The 20,819-nt window shown below is 40.2% G+C and overlaps 1 protein-coding gene across 2 annotated transcripts in view; it reads left to right on the top strand.

Moving 5' to 3' along the window:
* The window catches only part of Anapc1 (anaphase promoting complex subunit 1), an 85,132-nt gene that overhangs the window by 26,140 nt on the left and 38,173 nt on the right, over positions 1-20,819 (top strand). For both annotated transcript variants that reach the window (XM_059261388.1, XM_059261387.1), the window contains exons 12-26: positions 529-619; positions 717-782; positions 2,006-2,140; positions 3,708-3,848; positions 4,827-4,887; positions 6,296-6,483; positions 9,614-9,688; positions 10,782-11,050; positions 11,892-11,983; positions 12,902-13,050; positions 14,708-14,786; positions 15,151-15,187; positions 15,278-15,348; positions 17,178-17,356; positions 19,763-19,977. In XM_059261388.1, the coding sequence (XP_059117371.1) occupies positions 529-619; positions 717-782; positions 2,006-2,140; positions 3,708-3,848; positions 4,827-4,887; positions 6,296-6,483; positions 9,614-9,688; positions 10,782-11,050; positions 11,892-11,983; positions 12,902-13,050; positions 14,708-14,786; positions 15,151-15,187; positions 15,278-15,348; positions 17,178-17,356; positions 19,763-19,977 (1,848 nt within the window). The remainder of the gene's footprint in view (positions 1-528; positions 620-716; positions 783-2,005; positions 2,141-3,707; positions 3,849-4,826; positions 4,888-6,295; positions 6,484-9,613; positions 9,689-10,781; positions 11,051-11,891; positions 11,984-12,901; positions 13,051-14,707; positions 14,787-15,150; positions 15,188-15,277; positions 15,349-17,177; positions 17,357-19,762; positions 19,978-20,819) is intronic.

Below are 20,819 nucleotides of genomic sequence, written 5' to 3'. Positions count from 1 at the left end.
TACGGTCCTAGGGATTACACCCAGTCTGTCTGGCTTTACCTGCCTAGCCTTGTAGCTCTCTGGCCCCATGTAGTTTTCTCTCAGTGGTAACATCTTATGTAACTGCAGCATGTTTTTAAAATCAGGAAACTGGTATCAATATGACCCACACACCTTTCTCTGGTTTTACATGTATTCATTCCTGTGTGTATTTATATGAATTCATGCAGCTTTCTCCTATCTGCAGATTTGTATGACTGTCATAACAGTTAAAGATACAAAGTGCCTTTGTCACCTTGAAGGTTTTCCATTTGCTGCTCTTTTGTAGCCCTCCCTTGCTCTCAGACTTGTTTCTCTCTCTCTTTCTCTTTTAAGACGGAGTCTCTATGTAGCCCTGGCTGTCTTGGAACTTGCTCTATAGACCAGACTGGCCTTGAACTCACAGAGATCCACCTTACCAAGTGCTGAAATTAAAGGCGTGCTCCACCACGCCTGGCTCAAATGACACTCTTAAGACTTGTTTCTTTCTGTTTTTACTTTCATATTTAGCTGTGTAAAGTTTCAAGAGAGTAATGACAAGACCCAGCTCATCTTTGGCTCTGTCACCAATGTCCACGCAAAAGATGCAGCACCAGTGGAGGTAAATGCATATTGAAAATCACTATGCTTTATCAGATTGTTATGGAAAATTATATTAATTTACTCATGATACAAGAGATTTTGGTTTTTGTTTTCAGAAGATAGACACCATGTTGGTACTGGAAGGCAACGGGAATCTGGTGCTGTACACAGGAGTGGTTCGGGTATGTCAAAAGCAGTGCTTTGTGCATTTGGTAGAACGCCCCATCATTTACAATTGGCTCTGCTTCTGCTGTGCAGTTTGACAGAAGATTCTTGTTAAGTGAAAATGAAGCTAATTGTGGAGGCCAGTCCTGATTTGGCCTAGGGCTCCCTTTTAAATGCATCGATACTATGCACCTGTCTCCATCGCATGGGAAACCTTTATTGAGAGTAGGTAGAGTATTAAAAACCAGTTTTGGAATGGAAGATGAGCAGCTTTGGGACGCATCAACGTTGCAGTATTTCATTATATTAAACATTATATATGTTGGTTGTAGCTTCCTTTTGTAACCTTTGTCAAATTTAAAAATATATAAGCTGGGCAGGGTGGTGCATGCCTGTAATCCCAGCACTTGGGAGGCAGAGGCAGGTGGATCTCTGAATTCAAGGTTAGCTTGGTCTACATAGTGAGTTCCAGGAGAGCCAGAGCTACATAGTGAGACCCTGCCTCAAACAAACACACACCCCGCCTACCACCCCCACACCCCCCACCACCCCCACACCCCCCACACCCCCCACCCCCATCCCCACACCCCCCACCCCCGCCCCAGAAAAACCCAAAAGTAAGTAAATAATATATACTTAGTTTGAGGAATAATGAAGAAAATGTTTTGCCAGTATCTCTTTTTTTCCTCTGTTAAATTATTATTTGTTTTTTCTTTCTTTTTTTTTGAGGCAGGATCTCACTAAGTAGCACAGGTCTTGGGACCCTCCTGCCTTCATCTCCTGGATACCTGGCCTTCCAGCAGCTTTATTCTTTCTGTTCTCTGAATGCAACTGCCACCTGCCTCCCTAACACACTAGCCTGACTTTTCCAATAAACCGCCCTTTGATTTTGTTAGCTTTTGCACTTATGTGTCACTAAAGAACAGTTTGTTTACTTTTCCTCCTTTTTGAATTTTTATATAAAGGGGGTTATAAATATGACTCTTGAGATGTGCTTTATGAGATTTTATATACTATCTTAACTATATTAATATCTCTTTCCAGTTTTTCTACAAAAAAGGTTCCTGAATCAAAAGAATTTATACTGAGGCATTCACAGTTGGCGGGTCTAATTTGAAAAGTTGTTAAATATGTGTTGTGTTTAGTGAGGTGAACTTCAACTTTTAGTTCATGTGCCTAAACATTAGCTTAAAATATGATCTGTTCATTACCATCCCCCCCATCTTTTTATTGCTCAAAGGTGGGGAAAGTTTTTATTCCTGGACTTCCGGCTCCTTCCTTGACGATGTCCAACATGATGCCTCGGCCTAGTACGCCCCTTGATGGTGTTAGTACTCCCAAGCCTCTGGGTAAATTACTTGGATCAATGGATGAGGTAAGAAGTCTTGTCAACTGTTCATCGTGTTTTAAAGAAGTTTGGTCAGGAATTCTTTCCATGGTTAACTTAATTTTAGGTAATATGTACAGATGCATGTTTCAAGTACAAGTGATGGTTACCACGTGCTGACCTCCTTTGTGCTGTGGGAAGTGTTCTCTGAAGTTGTCGAGGTGAAAATGGCACATTTTTCTTCTATCTAGAGATCCACAGTTTACCAGGATGTAGTAGATGTGTGGTCTGCATAAGAAGTCATAATTTAGGATAGTCTGTTAAGAGTTATAAGTGAAGAACAGACGGTGTTAATGCTCCGTTTACTGAAGGGAGTATACATTGCTGGGAGGCCTGTCATTCCTGGCCTGAATTTTGAGGCCAAGAAGGGTAAATAGAAAGGGCTGTTCAGGGCAAGGGTATGAACACAGGACAGGAGAGTGCAAAAGACTCTTCCCGAGGTTATCACATGTAGCTCACACTGGCCTCAGACTTGTGTAAACTCAGGTAACCTTGAGCTCCTGATGCCCTGCTTTCACCTCCTCTGTGCTGGGACTACAGGTATGCACGACCATATCTAGCTAGAAGACTTTTTTTATCTCCCTGAGACAGGGTTTCTCTGTGTAACAGCTCTAATTGGCCTGGAACTCACTCTGTAGCCCAGCTGGCCTCGAACTCACAGAGATCCGCCTGCCTCTCCCTCCCAAGTGCTGGGATTAAAGGCCCACTACCACCCGGCCAGCTAGAAGATCTTTTAATGCTTGTATCTCCATCTCCTAAAGACTCAGTAGTTCTGTGAAATGTGTAAGTAGTGTGTTGGGTGAGGCAGAGCAGAGTGGGATAATAGAATAATACTTAATAATAATTCTTATTTCAACATTTCTACATGCTAGGCACTGTCTGCTTTATCAGTATTTTCCTATGTAAGGCTTTATAGTAACTTTACTGATTGGAAGATACTTGGTCCTCACTTTATAGTTGGATACACCGAGGTGCATGGAGCTTAGTTGTCCAAAGTTAGAAAGCTGTTCAGTGATAACACTGGAAGTGACACTCCTACAGTTTGTTCTTGAAGGAAGGTGGGTGACATGACAGTGTTCTGAGTGCAGTCAGAAGACGTTTGTCATGTCATGATTGGTTTTAGGTATGTTTTTCTTAGGGTTGAAGATAGGAAGGCCAGGTGACGTCTGTGTCAGTATAAGAGAGATAGAGGGTGACGTGACAGTCCTGAAGAGGTGTAAATGATAGTGTGTCAGCTAGAAGCTTTTGTTCTCTTAGAGTGCCATTGGGGAATGAGGCTGAGTTCTGTGAGCAACTTAGGCTGGTACCTGTGCTCACCAGGCTAGAAAACCTGGAGACGAAGTAGTCTACATTTGAAGGATGTTGTAATATGGCTATGTATGTATGTTGTCAGTCAATTGCTTTTTATAGTTTTCTGTGAATAGCTTGGCCTGCTGCAGGTTCATCGTTACTGGAGCAGAATGATTGGAATCATCAAAGCATATGCAAAAATATAGTTCCTTATCTTTAATTCACAAAAAGTCCTTCATCTGTGTTGCATTGTGACTTTTTGTAGGTGGTTCTGTTGTCTCCAGTTCCAGAATTGAGGGATTCTTCAAAGCTTAATGATTCTCTCTACAATGAGGATTGCACTTTCCAGCAACTTGGAACTTACATTCATTCTGTACGAGACCCTGTTCATAACAGAGTCACTCTGGTAAGTCCTCCTTCAAAGGGTGAGGTAGCTGGCCAAGGTTCATCGTGTGTGAAAAGGAACAGGAACATTTTTTGTGATTTTAAAGTATTCATTATTGTGTTTATGCTGTGTATATGTGGGGGTCAGAGGACAGCTTTGTGGACTTGGTTCTCTCCTTCACCTTCATGTGGGTTGTGAGAATTGAACGCAAGTTGCCAGGCTTTCAAGAGAATTGCTTTACCTGCTGAGTTACTCTGCCATTCTTTATCTCATAATTTTTAAAATGTATTATCATTTTATACTGTTTCACTTTAATTGTGTTTCTATTTTCTGAGATTTCTGTATTAAACATTTACTGAACTCCATCCCTCACTGAGGGAATGGGGAGTTGATGGTTTTTGGGGTAAGGAGAGTCAGTTTTGTTAAGGGAATGGCCCTGGGGGGTGACTCCCCTTCAGTGGATAACTCCACAATTTGGATAGCACAAGTTGGACTTGATGGGTTGTTAAGGAAAAGGAGAGAGGACAGGAAGTAGGAAGTTTGGGGATAGGGAAGTGACTATGTTAAAAACACATTGTATGAAATTCTCAGGTAATTAATAAAAATGTTTAACAATTTTACTTAAAACAAGCATGCTTAATCCATTAATTGCATATTCCCATGTTTTTGTCTTTTTGGTGAAAGTCACCTTTTGATGATGGTGTCTTGTAGTGTTTATATAAAAAGTGGACACTTGGTTGGACGTGGTGGTGCATGTTTTTAGTTCTAGCACTCGGGAGGAAGTGGACACTTTATTAAAACAAAATTTTTGGAAGTGTTTTGCAAAAAATGTATATTTAGTTAGAAGCATTCATTTCTGATTGAAAAATGTAGTTAATCATTTTATTGAATTTTGCTTCAACAGGCAGATGATGGTATAAATTACTATATATATATAAAGCTTTCAAAGACTTAGAACTCTTACAGTGCTGGTTTTTCTTGTTTCCATTTTTGCACTAGGAACTGAGTAATGGCTCCATGGTTAGGATCACTATCCCTGAAGTGGCCACCTCGGAATTAGGTACGAGTGAGTCAGACTGTACTATGTGTGTTCTCACTTTGATGTCACACAGTTGGTGGAAGCAGTTTTCTGTTCTTTTTTTTAAAGACTTATTTTATGTGTGTATGTGCCTGTATGTATGTCTGTGCATCACATGAATGCAGTGCCTATGGAGGCCAGAAGAGGACATTGGATCATCTACAACTAGAGTTATGGATGGTTGAGTTGCTTTATGAGGGCTAGAAATTGAACCCAGGTTCTCTACAAGAGAAGCTGGTGCTCTTCACTGCTAAACCATCTCTCCAGCCCACAGTTTCTGTTCGTAGTGATTCCTCTTATTCTTATTTATTAAGAATTCGCCGGGCGATGGTGGCACACGCCTTTAATCCCAGCACTCAGGAGGCAGAGGCAGGCGGATCTTTGTGCGTTCGAGGCCAGCCTGGTCTATAGAGCGAGATCCAGGAAAGGCACAAAACTACACAGAGAAACCCTGTCTCAAAAAAAAAAACAAAAACAAACAAACAAACAAACAAACAAACAAAAGAATTCTTACTTGTTTTCAGCTCTCTATACTTGCCTCTTGGTTTTCTGAGATTCGTTGCCATTTGCTTCTAGTCTTTGCAGTGTTTGTGCTCATACAGCAGATGGGTGAGGAAGAGACTGCTGTAAAAGGTGGAGTCAGTGACAGTGATGGAGGGGAGGGAACGAGGGCGGAAACTGTTACTATCTGGAGCCATTTTTCTCAATAGCAGACCCATGCCGTTCACAGCAGGCAGTACCCTTGGCTCTCTCAACTGTAACTACGTTCACACAAATGACTTGGCATCACTAAGAATAGTATCTATAACATAACATTTGCCCTAACCCACTATGGCATGGTCAGGGAAGACTTCTAGAAACTCAAAGTTGCAGTTTTGGTTGATAGGAATGTTTACTCATTTAGAGCCTCTTGCTGTAGCCCTTAAGCATTTCTGTTGCTAGACACCTTTGTTGTGTGTTGTATCAGTATGGATTTAATCAGTATTTTGTGTAAATTTATTGATGTAGAAATTAGATATTTTTCCCAGAGTAAACTTTGTTGTTCAAACTAGGACAGTTTTGAGAGTGAAAAGAGAATAATTATTTATTGGAGCAGTGGTTTAAATCAGGATTATCTTAGGTGAACTGGGCTATATGCTCACCTATTTCTAATCCAAAATTAGGGATCTGACAGCTGTCCTTAGATCTCCTGTGAGCCCTGTTGAATTCAATAGTTGGTTTAAAGTGATTGACATTAATGAGGAAATGTTTGTGCCGGGTTGGCTCTTTAATGACGGTTCTCTTTTCCTAGTGGCTGGCCTTGACATAGTAGCAATTTAAACCTTTCCATTTGAAAGGAGGAAAAAAGTACATACATAGGAAACATACTGTTGGTGTTTGCTTTTAATAGTACAAACGTGTCTGCAAGCAATTAAGTTCATCCTGCCAAAAGAAATAGCAGTTCAGATGCTCGTCAAGTGGTACAATGTCCACAGTGCTCCAGGAGGACCCAGTTACCACTCGGAATGGAATTTATTTGTGATCTGTCTCTTGAACATGATGGGTTATAACACAGACCGATTAGCATGGACCCGAAGTGTAAGTAAATACAGTTGTTCTCTTCATTTATTTATCCTTTATAATTGCAGTGCTTGCATAACTACATAACATGAGAGAACCTAACACAGTAATAGGCATGCCTTATTTGATGTTGGAATAGGACTGTATTTATACATCATGAATCAAATACTCAATAGGTTTTGAGACTTTATAATGTGTTAAAGCACATTTTACTTTCTTTCCTTTTTTAAACTAAGGTCTTGCTGTCTATGTAGCTAAAAAAAAGGCTCGAATTCACTTTACTGACTTTGCCTCCCAAATGCTTGGATTGTAGTTGGGTGTTACTAATGCCTGATTTTGACTGTTTCTCAATTCATCTTTGTAAAGTGACCGCAAATAGTACTCTTGGTCTTGTTGGTAGGTGAATCAGAGAGGTCATAGACTTGTGCTTTGCTCATTTAAAGTTCTTTAGTCTGAGCACACTGTTAGTGGTGTAAAGCTGAGTGCCTTACTCAGGCCTCTGAGTCATTTTCTGCAGGACCTTCATAGGTGATGACAGACTCACCCACCAGCAGAGTGCCTTCAGTATGGTGTGTTCGTTCCTTTGGAGATCACTCTCCAGACAGCCATGTGTAGGATTCTGAAAAAGTCACTAGAGAATAAACTTAGCCTTTTGCCTCCAAAACTCAAATGTAATCACCTATGTGTTTTGGCCTCATGCTAGTAACTCCATTTAAAAAAAAAAAAGGAGCCGGGCAGTGGTGGCCCACACCTTTAATCCCAGCACTCGGGAGGCAGAGGCAGGCAGATCTTTGGGAGTTCGAGGCCAGCCTGGTCTACAGAGCGAGATCCAGGAAAGGCGCAAAGCTACACAGAGAAATCCTGTCTCAAAAAACCAAAAAAACAAACAAACCTAAAAAAAAGGATCTTCACTATGAAAGTATTTTCTCACTGAGGAAGATTTGGAAAATGGAAGAAGCAAGCAATTGTCCCCTGCCCCTGTTGTAGACGTTTTTAATGATGCCTTTTACATAAATGATACTGATAGAAATTTTGTAAATCCTTAAAATTGTTTCATAGAACCCTTCCTTTTTATCATATTTAAACAAATAACTAATATTGTGCTTTATTAGAAAAGTTTTCTTATTATTTTGTTATAGCTAAGTGGTTGAGGTGATGGACTAGAAAACTTTCTGATTTTGAGTAATTTGTCAATGTTTTTTACATAAATTACTAATCACATATCTAGTTATTTCTCAAGAAATAAATTTTGTTTTTGTTTTTTGAGACGGGTTCTCTGTGTAGTTTTGGTGCCTGTCCTGGATCTTGCTCTGTAGACCAGGCTGGCCTCAAACTCACAGAGATCCGCCTGGCTCTGCCTCCCAAGTGCTGGGATTAAAGGCGTGCACCACCACTGCCCTTCAAGAAATAAATCTTTTAAGAGATGGGGCTAGCTAACATTTAGAAGTGGTGTCCAGTCAACATTCTTGCTAGTGTTGTTTAAAACTGCCCCTGTTACCACATTGATTATTTGTGATGTTGTGACCCTCTGCTAGATTAGAGCAGTTGTTTTTGATTTCTGTGCAGGTGGGAATGAGTTTCTCTTTTCAGGCTCCACTGGTCAGTCAGGAATGTGTAACTCTTGAGGTTTTGATGAGCTGTTTGCAGCCGTTTTCTTGTCTTTGTTTCCTTCTGTAGCCTGGCAAAGTCAGGTCATGTTCGTCCTCCTCTGGCGTAGACTCCTCCAGAGGCTTCTGTCTTCCTCAGGATATCAGCCATGGACTTGCACTGTGCCCTGTCACCCACCCTCTTGGACCCCTCTGCTCTCTGTCGTCTGTGCCAGCCATCCTGACCTCTCTGTCCTCAGCCCTTTGCCCTTGCTGTTTCCTTTACAGATCATGCTTCTTTTTGAAAGGCGTGCAGGGCCTGCTGAGTTGTCACTGCAGTACAGCTTCCCTGGCTGTTCTGTGGACAGTTGCTCCTTCGTTGTTTGCCTGTTTGGTTAAGTGTAGTTTCTCTTCCCTGTGTGTCCGTCCTTCCATCCCTGGAATGTGAGTTCTCATGAGGGAGAGAGTTCTCATCTTGTTCACCACTCTGTGCTGTGGCACACGGCTTAAGTGACTGTTCAGAGAACAGTCCTGAGTGAATGTCCTCAATACTAAGTTTATGTCTGTTCAGTGTAGGAGGAAGTGCCCTCTAGTTTACTTGAGAAAAGTCTTCCAGTGAGAACAGAGCCGACTGTTAGTTTAAGTGTTTGTAGTACAGCTGTTCCCTCCTGCTGTCTCTCTGCACTTTATCACATGGAGAAAGAGAGAGGGGATTTCAAAGTTATGACTAAGTACCCTTTGGCATTTTGTGGGTTTTGTTTTGTTTTATCTCCAAGTAATCAGTAGAGCTTGTTGACACAGTTTTGTACCTCTCTTACAGAGTAGTTAGTGAACTGGCTCACCCCACATTTTCATGGGGCGGGAAGGATTAACACTTGTAAAGAAAGACATGGTCCATCGACTTTCATGTGCCTACTAGCCTGTAATTGAGAAGAAAATCTCTTTAAAACAAACAAAAAACCAGATGAATCTTAGTATATACCCAAGCTGGTCCTGAACTATACTCAGCAACTCTCTTGCCACAGCCTCTTTAGTAACTAAAACTATGTTTCTAGTACCACCTAGCTTGCAAGTCTGTTCTCAAGGCCATATTACTTTGACGCATTAAACTTATATCATCTTTTTTAGACCAAAGCTTGGGATGAAATGGTCCTCAGTGGCCAGCAGGTTCCATGGTGCTCATTTTCTCTTTGCTTTGTCCAGATTTACTTATTTTTTTCTTTTCATTTTCATAACATGGCAGAGAGTGCTACTGGCTCCTTGTGTGATTCTTGGTGTTCTTTTGTATGGATATAATTTGCATCATCATAGAAGAAGGGGAGAAAAAGAGATCACCATTACTGTACCTATAAGCCCAGGCACTGTACTGAATGCTTTACACACTTGATTTAGCTCCATGGTGTCTAAGAAGAGATTTATACCGTATGTCCTGGTGAGAAAAAGAGTGCTAGTGACTTTCTTGAGTTTCTGTAGTTAGCACAGTTGACACCTGAATCCTTAAACTGGTTAGTTAACAGTAATAAAGTCATGATTTTGTCTTCTGCTCTGTGGTTGTTTTCCAGTTAGACTTCGAAGGATCACTTTCCCCAGTCATTGCACCCAAAAAAGCGAGGCCTTCCGATACTGGATCTGATGATGTAAGCATTGTTATTCTTGTTAATGTTACTGATTTGTGGAGACTTGTACAGATGTCCCATGTCTGATAATCCTATCAATTTGTCCGTTTTTCCAATATCTTTTTTTTTTTTTACTTCTGAGTACATTATTTTAAAGGATAGAGTCTATTATATTTTCTGTCATTTATTTACTTTTGTCTTTAATCAGTATACAAAAATTAGTACAAATGTATTTATTTCTACATGATTTCAGCGTAGGCTTGTGGATATTTATTAGTAATTGATCACCTGTCTGCCAGCATTTATCCTTTTTTTTTTGTTTTGTTTTGGCTTTTTTGTTTGTTTGTTTGTTTGTTTCAAGACACGGTTTCTCTTCGTATTCCTGGCTTTCCTGGAACTCACTCTTAAGACCAGGGTAGCCTTGAACTCAGAGATCCTCGTGCCTTTGTCTCCCAGTGCTGGGATTAAAGGTGTGTGCCATCACTGCGCAGCAGTATTTACCCTTTTATGTAGCATTTCTCTGGTTTACACTTAAATATCACAGATTCCATGGTGTATTCTAAAGTGGTCCAGAGCACAGAACATTTCTGGATTGTCTCTTTGTGTCATTTGTAATTGATCCTTTCTCCCTATCTTAACAAGCACTGACTTGAATTCTTTGACCATATGCTAGTTGTGTCTATTGTAGAATTTGATATAAATGAAATAGAACAGTCTGTATTCTAGTGCACATAAGGTTTCTTTCATTCAGCATAATGTATTGAAGATCATCCAAGGTGGTATAAATATCAGTTGTGTGTTCTTTTTACTGCGGAGTGGTATGACTGTATTGTAGTTTGCTTTGCCCTCCTTCTGCTGATGGGTATATTAGGTGTTTTGTTTTTTAGTGAAGATGCCCATGGAGTCCATGTGGAGAGAGATCAGATCCCGGTAGCTGTAGTTAAAGTGGTTGTGAAGCACCCGATGTGGGTGCTGGGAACCAAACTCAGTCAGGTCCTTTGCAAAAGTAATATGTACTCTTAGCTGCTAATCCTCTGCAGCCCTTGCAGTTATTTTTAAATGACATTTCCAAGAAGCATTGTGTAAATAATTACTGTCCTTTTTATTTTCTTAGGACTGGGAATACTTATTGAATTCAGACTACCATCACAATGTCGAGTCTCATCTTCTGAACAAATCTTTATGTTTGAGTTCTTTGGAAACTGCGAAGGGGAAAGAAGATGATTTTTCTCAGAATCTCAGTCTGGATTCTTCTACTCTTCTCTTTCCTCATATCCCTGCAATTTTCTTTGTTCTTCACCTGGTCTATGAAGAGCTCAAGCTGAATACTCTAATGGGAGAAGGGATTTGTTCCCTTGTTGACCTGCTTGTTCAGTTAGCAAGGTAGGTGTTCTTAGGACACTGTAAGAGGTCCTCAGCGGACTTGCTTTCTATGCTGTGCCAGAGGAACATCGTTAGAACAACTCCAGTCTACCCATCTCAGTTAAAGTTGGTATTTCAGCCTCTTGACTGAGATGATAGCACATTCTCTGACTTCTGTGACTCTGAGGATTCTGAAATACTTTTCTGAAATGTGGCATGTGTATTTGATGATCCATTTACCTAATGACAGATCATTACCATCACAAATGCCATTTTGTAATTTGATTTTCAAACCCTGATTATGGCTTTCTGAAATACATAGCACCTGTCCCTATAGCTGTGGCTGCCTTCAAACTTTGATGCCTTATCCTTTCAAATTTTAGGATTTCCAGATGTGTGCCTCCATACCCCATATTTCCCACTTATATTATTTAATCTTCAAACCTTGTAGTAGCCAGGAGTAGTAGCACATGCCTATAAACTTAGTGCTTGGAAGACTGGTGGAAATATTGTGTCTGAGGGGAGACCATTCTGTCTGAGGAAAAAAGCAAAACAAAAAATATTAGAAGCCTCAGAGTTACTTAGGTAGTATGTCTCCGTTTACTAGAAGAAAATACTGTGGTCTGTAGAGATTACTTGCTGAGGATCATACAGCCAGTGAACACAGGGAGGAACAAGGTCATGCTCTTTCTCTCCTTTGACCTTCCTGAAACTTGTCTAGATAGAAGGTTGGGTGTCTGACACCAGATGCACATGAAAGTAGTCTAGATTTGAAAGCTTTCTCATAAACATGCTTTTTAAATTGAAAAGTTAACTGAAGGGGGCTGCTATAACACCTTTGTGTATGCTTTTACTGTTCTAGGGACTTAAAATTAGGGCCTTACATGGATCATTACTACAGAGATTACCCAACTCTTGTCAAAACTACTGGACAAGTGTGTACAATTGATCAAGGTGAGTCTTATGAATAGTGGCTGGGCATTTTGTTGTGTCTCTCAAGGAAGAGCAGAGGATAGATGTCTTTTCAGCCAAGCGGTTTTGAATTGGTAGCATTTGATCTCTGTGACCTTTGAGTTGAAGTAAGCCATAACTTCTTTAGTGTGTAGTTAAAACTTTATCCATTCCAAAGCATAAACAGCCTCTAGTGTGTGCTGTCCATTAGTAGCCAATGGTCATCTATTTACTTGACTTCAATTACAGTAAAAGTTTAGTTCCTCAGTGTACTAGCCACATTTAAGGTAGCCAGTAACCACAAAGGGCTAGTAGTTGCCATGTTGGGCAGCACAAATGTAAACCACTTATACGCCATTGCTCTAGTCTAGACTTGAATTGACGGGGTCGAAGAGCAGAGCTCAATCTTCTGTGTCCCTTTGTTTTTTCATCTTTGTAGAGCTAGGCAAAAAAAAAAGTTAGATTCTTTAAAAACAATTAAAAAATTACTTTTATATGTATTTTGTGTGTGTAGGGGTACATGCATGTATATGTGGGTATGCATGTGCCATTACAGATGTGTGGAATTCAGAGGCCAACTTTCTGGAGTCGGTTTTCTCCTTCTACATGTAGGACCCAGGGATGGAACTCAGGTTGTCAGGCTGGTGTCAGGTGCTTTTTACTGTGCCATCTGGTCAACTCTTGGCTAGTTCTTTATATGGTTTGTAAATGACATTGTTAAATTTCTATTTAGAATGGAGTGAAATAGAAATAATTTAGATTTAGAAACAATCTAATCAACTATTTACCATGACAAAAATATGAGTCATTTTGGATAATGTTGAAAATATTCTTATAATTTGAAAGGACAAGTACTATGACCATCTTTCTTTTTGTCTTATGTATTTGTGTGTCTTTCTAAACACTTACGTAATTTTAAAGGTCAAGTGGAATTTATGCATCATCCCTCATTTTTTACTTCTGAGCCACCAAGTATTTATCAGTGGGTGAGTTCTTTTCTGAAGGGCGAAGGAATGCCACCCTATCCTTACCTCCCTGGAGTCTGCGAAAGGAGCAGGCTAGTGGTCTTGGTATGTATTCGGAGCATTGACTGTCTTAGTTTGTTTTTTCTTTGTCATATATAGAACACATAGCACTCTGATGTATACACACAAATTATAGTACAATTACAGTGTTTCTCTCCCCCCATACAGTTCTATACATTTCAGCAGATAAATAATTTCATAAAATTACCATATTAATTAGAATATTGAACTTTTGTAGCACCTCTCTCCAAAATTACTCTTTTGATAATTGTCCAAGTTGTTACTCATGCCATGAGATCCTGGTTTCTGTTGCTGACAGAACCTACATCTGAGTTTGTCTTCTGGCCTTCGCATGTGTCCTGTGCCGTGCACATGTCCATACTCACATATGAGCACTCAACAGGAATATGCATGCATATATACACCAAACACACACCATACAGAAATAATTTTCTGTGGGTGAGCTTAAGTCATTTGAACTGGTTTGCAGTTTTTCTTGGTATTGTTTTTGAGTAAATATGTTTTTAAACAAGTTAAAGGCTAAATGAGATACTTTTGGATAGCTATCACTGTTAGGTACTGTTAGAATATGACAAGGTACCTGTAAGGATAACTAAAAACATGATGCAGGTATGGAGCAGCTGGAACTCTGACTTTGAGTATGGGAATATAAGAAGGCTTCAACATTTTGTAAATTTTAACTTGTATTTATCATAACTCAAAGCAAGTTTACTATCTGGCATGAAATATGTGGCTACACAAAGACCTACGTGTGAAGGCATGAGTCAGTTTTCTTATAACTGATACAAATTGGGAATAACCTGTATGTCCATTAATTTAAAAAGGTTTTTTGAAATCATTAATTTTATTGTGTTTGTGTGGGTCTTTTGCTTGCAAGTATACTATGTACCATGTGCAATGCAGTGTCCATGGAGGCCAGAAAAAGACATTGGCTCCCCTAGAACTGGAGTTACAGATAGTTGAGAGGCACCATGTAGGTGCTGGGAATTAAACCTGGGTCCCCTGGAAGAGCAACCAGCGCTCTTAATCACTGAGCCATCTCTTCAGCCCATGTTCATCAATTCTTGAGTAGATGTACTGAGTTGGTACCTCTCTGTAATGGATATACTCAGGCATAAAGAGGAATAAACTACTGATTGTAACATAAAGATGATGAATCTCATAGCCTGTGCTATGTTGTAAAAGTAGAACTGGGAAGATTCTGATGTGTGATCCCATATACATCATGTAGGACAGATGGGCTGGGGGCAGGAGAGCCGATGAGTTATTTCTAGCATTTGTTTAGAAGGGTTGCTTACAGAACACAAGCGGTGTTGGAGGTAGATGCAGCTTCTCTGTATTGTGATAGTAGTCACATGGTTTTATAACTTTTGTCCAGACTCACAGTGTACACCTAAGTGCACGAGTCTTTCTTTCCTTCATGCTTTCCTTTCTTCCTTTACTTCAGTGGTTTAATAAGAACAGGTTCGTCTTTGTGTTGGGGCACATTCCTTGTAATCCTAGGGCTAGGGAGTTGTAGGCAGGAGGCTCCTTAGTTCAAGGCCAGCCTCAGATTCATGGGGAGTTTGAGGCCACTCTGTGATACACGAGACCCTGTTTCATAAACAAAAATAACCAAAACAACTGAAAATTAAAAGTAAAAAACAAACTAACAAGTAACATTCCTTTTCTTGCTCTGCAGAGTGTTGCACTCTACATCCTTGGTGATGAGAGTTGTGTTTCTGATGAAGCCTCCCAGTATTTATCCAAATTAACCTTAAGTAAGTTGTTACAATGTTTGGCTTCCCCAAACAGAATGTTGAAATGTTCATAAGTGCTTGTCTTAGAGACACATCTTACCTCTTTATATTACTATTCAGTCTATAACCACTACTGAATTTCAGATGCCAGGTTACTTAAAATCTGACAGGCCTGGCTGCTTTTCTCAGTGTTCTCAGTGTGACTGTATAGGACTATGTTAGTCTAAAGTTAGTCTAAATGACTGTCCATTGCAGCTTGTCACAGTATTATTGCTTTATTATTTTTAAGGAATTTTTGGTTAATAAATTTTTACTTGCAAATACCTTCTGCATGTTGTTTACCAGGATGTCTATCAAAATTAAGTTTCCATTTGTTGCCTTTCAGCTCCCCAAAAGCCACAAGCAGAACAAGAAGAAAACAGGTAATTTGTTTCAGTTTGTGCTTTTATATTTAAAATTGGAAGCAATGTTAAGTGTTTGTGTTTAATGTTCTTTTGTTTTATTCTCGGTAGATTTACTTTCCGGCACTCTGCTTCAGTTTCAAGTCTGGCAGAAAGATTGGTTGTCTGGATGACCAGTGTAGGTAAGAGCTGCTTTGTCATCTTGGGACTGTGTTGTCATCGCTGAACTGGGTTCTGCTTCCCGGCTCTCACTGGACTTAGGAGGCGTGAGGAGAGAGACTCTAGTCTTCTGTAGCAGAGTAGATGGGATGCCAGCCTTTTATATCTTAGGGCATTAGAAGTCTTTATCTTTATTTTTATTCCCTGTAGATTAATTAAGGCTGTTGCTCTGTAAATAGATCTCAGAATGGCAAACTTTAGTTCATGTACCTCTAAATGTGAAGCCGTTCTGAGACTTCCACACCAGAAATGCCCACTCTGGCATCCTTTAAGGTAATTGTGTAAGCACTTCAGAGAGTGCTCTCAGATGATAAAGGCCAGGTTTTAGGGAAGGGAGGAAAATTAATTCTTCATTTCTTGGTCCAAATACCCTTGTTCCTAGGTTTAAAAGTGTAGTAAAATTATTTGTTTAAAAAAAAAAATAGCTGGGCAAAAGCAACAACAAGAACAAAAAGCAAAAAGGTCCCCCTGCCAGAAGTGGTGGTGCATTCATTTAATCCCAGTGCTCAGGAGGCAGAGACAAGCAGGTGACCCTGAACTTGAGGCCAGCCTGATCTACATGGTGAATTCCAGGCCAACTAGGGCTGCATAGTAAGACTCTGTTCCCTGCTTGGGGGGTAAAGTTACTGAAATGAGTCTATGACAAAATTGATACTGTTCTACAAATTTAGTACTTTAGAAATTATTTCAGTGATGTCACAGGTGTTTCTTGATTTTCACCCAGAGTATGTTCTCAGTGAAGGTCTTCACAGTTCTTTTTGTGTGACTTGTTGAAAAATAACAATAGTTGCCTCACAGTGTACATATAGGATGAGTAAATGAATAAATTCTGTCTATTATATATCACTTCATATTTAATAAAAGTGTTATTCCTGCATAAGGAAATACTTGTGCTTCAATCAAAACTTTTATATCCTAAATACTGTGAAGTTTAGAACATTTCTAGAAAAGAAATAGAAATTTGAATTGGTCTGAGCATTACAACTACTTTAAATATAAAGTGTATTGAACATACAAAAGACTCTGTGAAATGTGTATATAGAGGATAGTGCTAACGTGAATTTGGCTCCTGCTCAGGTCACCCACCTTTCAAACAGAATGTGACTAGTGCAGCTAGTGCTTACCTGTCTGCTGCCACTTACCTACCTGTGTATGACCTTTGCCTTGCTTTCCTTCATTAGTCACCTTTATATTTTGTTTAGGGATGTATGTTTGGGTGTTTTGTGTATGTACATACAAGTATCATATTCACCTGAGCTGATTGATATAGCTGTAAGTCATTTATTGAAGTCAGACAGTGGGACTTGCCCCACTCCCCCCCCCCCCCCCCCTTTTTTTTTTTTCTGTGACAGGGTTTCTCGATGTCATTTTGGTGCCTGGATCTCGCTCTGTAGACCAGGCTGGCCTCAAACTTGCAGAGATCTGCCTGGCTCTGCCTCCCGAGTGCTGTGATTAAAGGCGTGCACCACTACAGCCCCCCACTCCCTTTCTAACCCCCATAATGAAACAAAGTTCTTCCTTTATTTTTCTATTCTTATATCTCGGTGCACATGTGCACAGTGTTCTTTATGGCTGTGATGGACCAGAGGAGTGGATGTATCTTTTCATGCCAACTCCCAAAGTTATGGTACCAGTTTACAGCACTGTTAGTTATGGTGAGAATTACTGCTGTCTCTTGGACTTGGCAGCTCTTAGTATTGGTTGACTTCAGTGTTTGTTGATTAATTAGATGGATGACTAGGGAAGTGGCAGAGCTAACTGAAAAGCGTCTCTCCCCTTGTTTCACTCCAAGGATTCACTTTAAGAGATTTGGAGACTCTTCCCTTTGGAATTGCTCTTCCCATCAGGGATGCAATATATCACTGTCGGGAGCAGCCTGATTCAGACTGGTCAGAAGCTGTCTGCCTCTTGATTGGACGTCAGGATCTTTCCAAGCAGGCTTGTGAAGGAAATCTACCCAGAGGCAAATCTGTGAGTATCAATGTAGGAAGTTCAGCTTTAGCCTCAGAGAAAGTCCAAGTGGAAACTATCTTCATTTCCCTTTGGCACCTTTACACTTTGGTAACGCTGCATATCAGTTTGTCTTTTATAAGTCAGATAAAGTTTATAATTGAGCATGGGCGCTGTGGACTAAATGAATGTCCTGTGTTGCCTGGACCTTTCTTTACTCAGAATCAGGACAGGTATAGAGTCAGCAAGCCACCAACTACATCTGTTCAGCTGCTTGTACCCATAAAAGCAGCTGATTACTACACAGGAAAACCAAGAGCCTGTGTACCCTCCATTTGGCTGGCTATAATAACAATTGTGTTCTCGTTCATACTTTTTGAGAGATTGGATTTCTTGAAGTTAGCCTTTTAAATGAGTATAAATATATTTACATAATCCCTGTATGACAATACCACTGAAGCCTGAAAAAGAATGCTGTCTCCACTAGGGCTAGTCTTTTAGGTGCCTTAAAGTCTCTCCTTCATTATCTTTACATCTGTGTCAGAATGGGTTCTAAGAAGCCTAGAAACGAAGAAAAATTTTTGTTCTTTTTTTTTGAGACAGGATCTGTTTGTAGGTCAGGCCGATGGGCATAGGACTCATAGACCTGTGACATGCTTGAGCAAACAGTGGGAATCAGGCTTGTTCCATTAGCCTTTGAATCATCACATCATCATCAGTATGGTGTAACTGTGGGAGAGTTATAGTAGGTCTCTTAACCCAACAGTTGCCTGCCTTGGACTTGATCTAGAATCAGTTTCCGTGGGAGTCTAATCTCAAGTTGTATCTAAATAGCAACTCTTATTGACTTGGTGTTTGTCCTATTTTAAATACAAAACCATTCTCATTTTTTTGACCAAGAAAATCCAGGTGTGGTAGTATATGCTTGTAACCAGAACTTGAAAGACTGAGCCAGGAGAATCATCAGGAGTTCAAAGGTAGCTTCAACTACATAGTGAGACCCTGCCCCAAAACACAACACAACACAACACAACACAACACAACACAACACACACAAAGATCTTTGGCATTTAGATTTCTTTTGCTCCTGGGAGCAATTTATCACATAAACACTATAAATATTAATCTATAAATTATTTAAATGGCAGCCTAGGCAAGTTTATCTAAATTTAGTTTCTTCAGTTACTTGAGGCTAAATTTCAACTTGGTTCTGCTGTTTGGGTTTGTGTTCTCTAGGTAAGTTATCCATTAGAATATACAGTCATATATTGCCTGACGATGGCACACATTCTGAGAAATGTGTCTGTAGGCAATTCTGATGCGCAAGCATGATAGTGTGTGTAGCTGGGTCACTAGCACCATCATGTGTGTGGGCTCTTGGTGGAAGTGCTATGTGGTGCATAGTTATAGTTTTTGATTAGTTAATCCATAGGAACCATTGTACATTTTTTTTTTTTTTTTTGGTTTTTCGAGACAGGGTTTCTCTGTGTAGCTTTGCGCCTTTCCTGGAACTCACTTGGTAGCCCAGGCTGGCCTCGAACTCACAGAGATCCGCCTGGCTCTGCCTCCCGAGTGCTGGGATTAAAGGTGTGCGCCACCACCGCCCGGCTCCAATGTACATTTTTATCTGGTCATATATACCATTTTTTCCAGGCTAACATTGTTACCTCCACACTAAATGTCAGGGTAAGAAAATTTTAGCATTTTAATTCGGATTTAATCTTTTATTGGAGTGTAGAACTTAACTTGAGAGGAAATGGAGAGTCCATGCAGTGCACATGATGTTGTAGTCAGTCTGAAGCACTGGGGCTGGGAAGCCCTGTCTGAGAACGCAGGTGAGGTCGTCAGGGTTGGCTGGCAGTCGAGGGGTTAGTCTGCTTCCTCTGTAAAATGTGTGTAGAACGTGGAGAGTGAAAACCATCACAGTCCAAGTATTGTGCATCTTCAGTCAGCCTTTGATGTGTGTGTCCTTCCAGGTTTTATTCCTCTGCTTCTGTTAATGCTGAAGTAGGCATCAGTCGTGCAGTAATAGTGAGTTGCCTCATCTTCTATTCGGAATAACTCACTTCCCTTAAAAAGAAAATAGCAAATGGATTGTTTTAATAGGTTCAACTCCCTGATTATGAACAACTCTAAATATAAACTCCTTCCTTCAGTTTAGTAAAGAATGACTCCCAAGTAGGCAATGCAGTACTTTAAAAAGATTTGTAGGAACTAGACACTTATGTAGGCCCAGAGTGATAATGAGACTAGTAGGGTGATCTCCCAGTGCAGATGAGCTCAGCTTGTATGACAGTTGAGTGACTTCAGGAAGCCTACCAGTTATGCTTACCTCTAGCATAGTGTTGTGTTCTCTTAGCCTGTTTGCCCTCTCGGTCTAGGCACGCAGCTGCCTTTGAAGTCACTACAATAAAATCTGTCACACAGGTACTCTCCTCAGATGTGTCTTCAGGAACCGAGGCTGAGGAGGAAGATGATGGCATGAATGACTTGAATCATGAGGTTATGTCATTAATATGGAGTGAAGATTTACGGGTACAGGATGTGCGAAGGCTGCTTCAAAGTGCACAGCCTGTCCGTGTCAATGTGGTGCAGTACCCGGAACTCAGTGACCACGAGTTCATTGAAGAAAAAGAAAACAGGTAAAAAGGTTCATCTCCTGTCCAGTTTGTTACATTCGAGACTAGTTTGTTTGTTTGTTTTCCTTTACTATTTTAACTTTTCTTTTTTAAACATTGATTTTGTGTGTGTGTGTGTGTGTGTGTGTGTGTGTGTGTGTGTGTAGGTCGGTCAGAGGAATTGGTTCTTTTTTTCCACTAGGCTTCAGGAGAATCCAGCTCAGACTGTTTGGCTCAGTGGCAAGTGCCTTTTCTCACTAAGGCATCTTGCCGGCTTGGTGTTTAGTTTTAAATGTTAGCTTGTTATAATCTAGAATTACCTGGGAAGAGAATTTAAGTTGAGGAATTACTTAGATCAGGTTGGTATGTGGAGATTGTCTTGCTTGTTGATTGAGCTAGGAAGACTAACCTTGACTGGGCAGCACCATTTCATAGGCTGGGCCCTGGACTGTCTAAGAATGAAGAAAGCTAGCTGAGCAAGAGGCAGACCACTAAGCATGGGTGCATTCTCTCTCCTGCTCTTGCCTGTGCCTATGATGTGGACAGCTGTCTTAGAATCCTGAACTGTGACTTCCCTTCTATAATGAACTGTAACTTGGGCTTGTAAGTCAAATAAATTCTTTCCTGTCAAAGATTGTTTTTGGCCAGGGTAGTTTATCACAGCCATAGAAATGAAACTATAATACTTACCTAGCGCTTTTTATTGTCCTTGTTTGTTTTTGCATTTAAGATACTTAAAAACTAAAGCTAAAGCAAAGCAACTTACTTAAAGTTAAAAATCTACCTTTTATTTTAATTTTACATCCAACCTCAGTAAACCATATATGTTTTAAAAATATTTTTGGCTTTTGAAGATATAATTATAC

This window comes from Peromyscus eremicus, chromosome 4 (genome assembly GCF_949786415.1).
Source record: "Peromyscus eremicus chromosome 4, PerEre_H2_v1, whole genome shotgun sequence".
Taxonomy (NCBI): domain Eukaryota; kingdom Metazoa; phylum Chordata; class Mammalia; order Rodentia; family Cricetidae; genus Peromyscus; species Peromyscus eremicus.
Note: the sequence above shows the minus strand (reverse complement) of the source record. Positions and strands in the feature narration are given on the sequence as shown.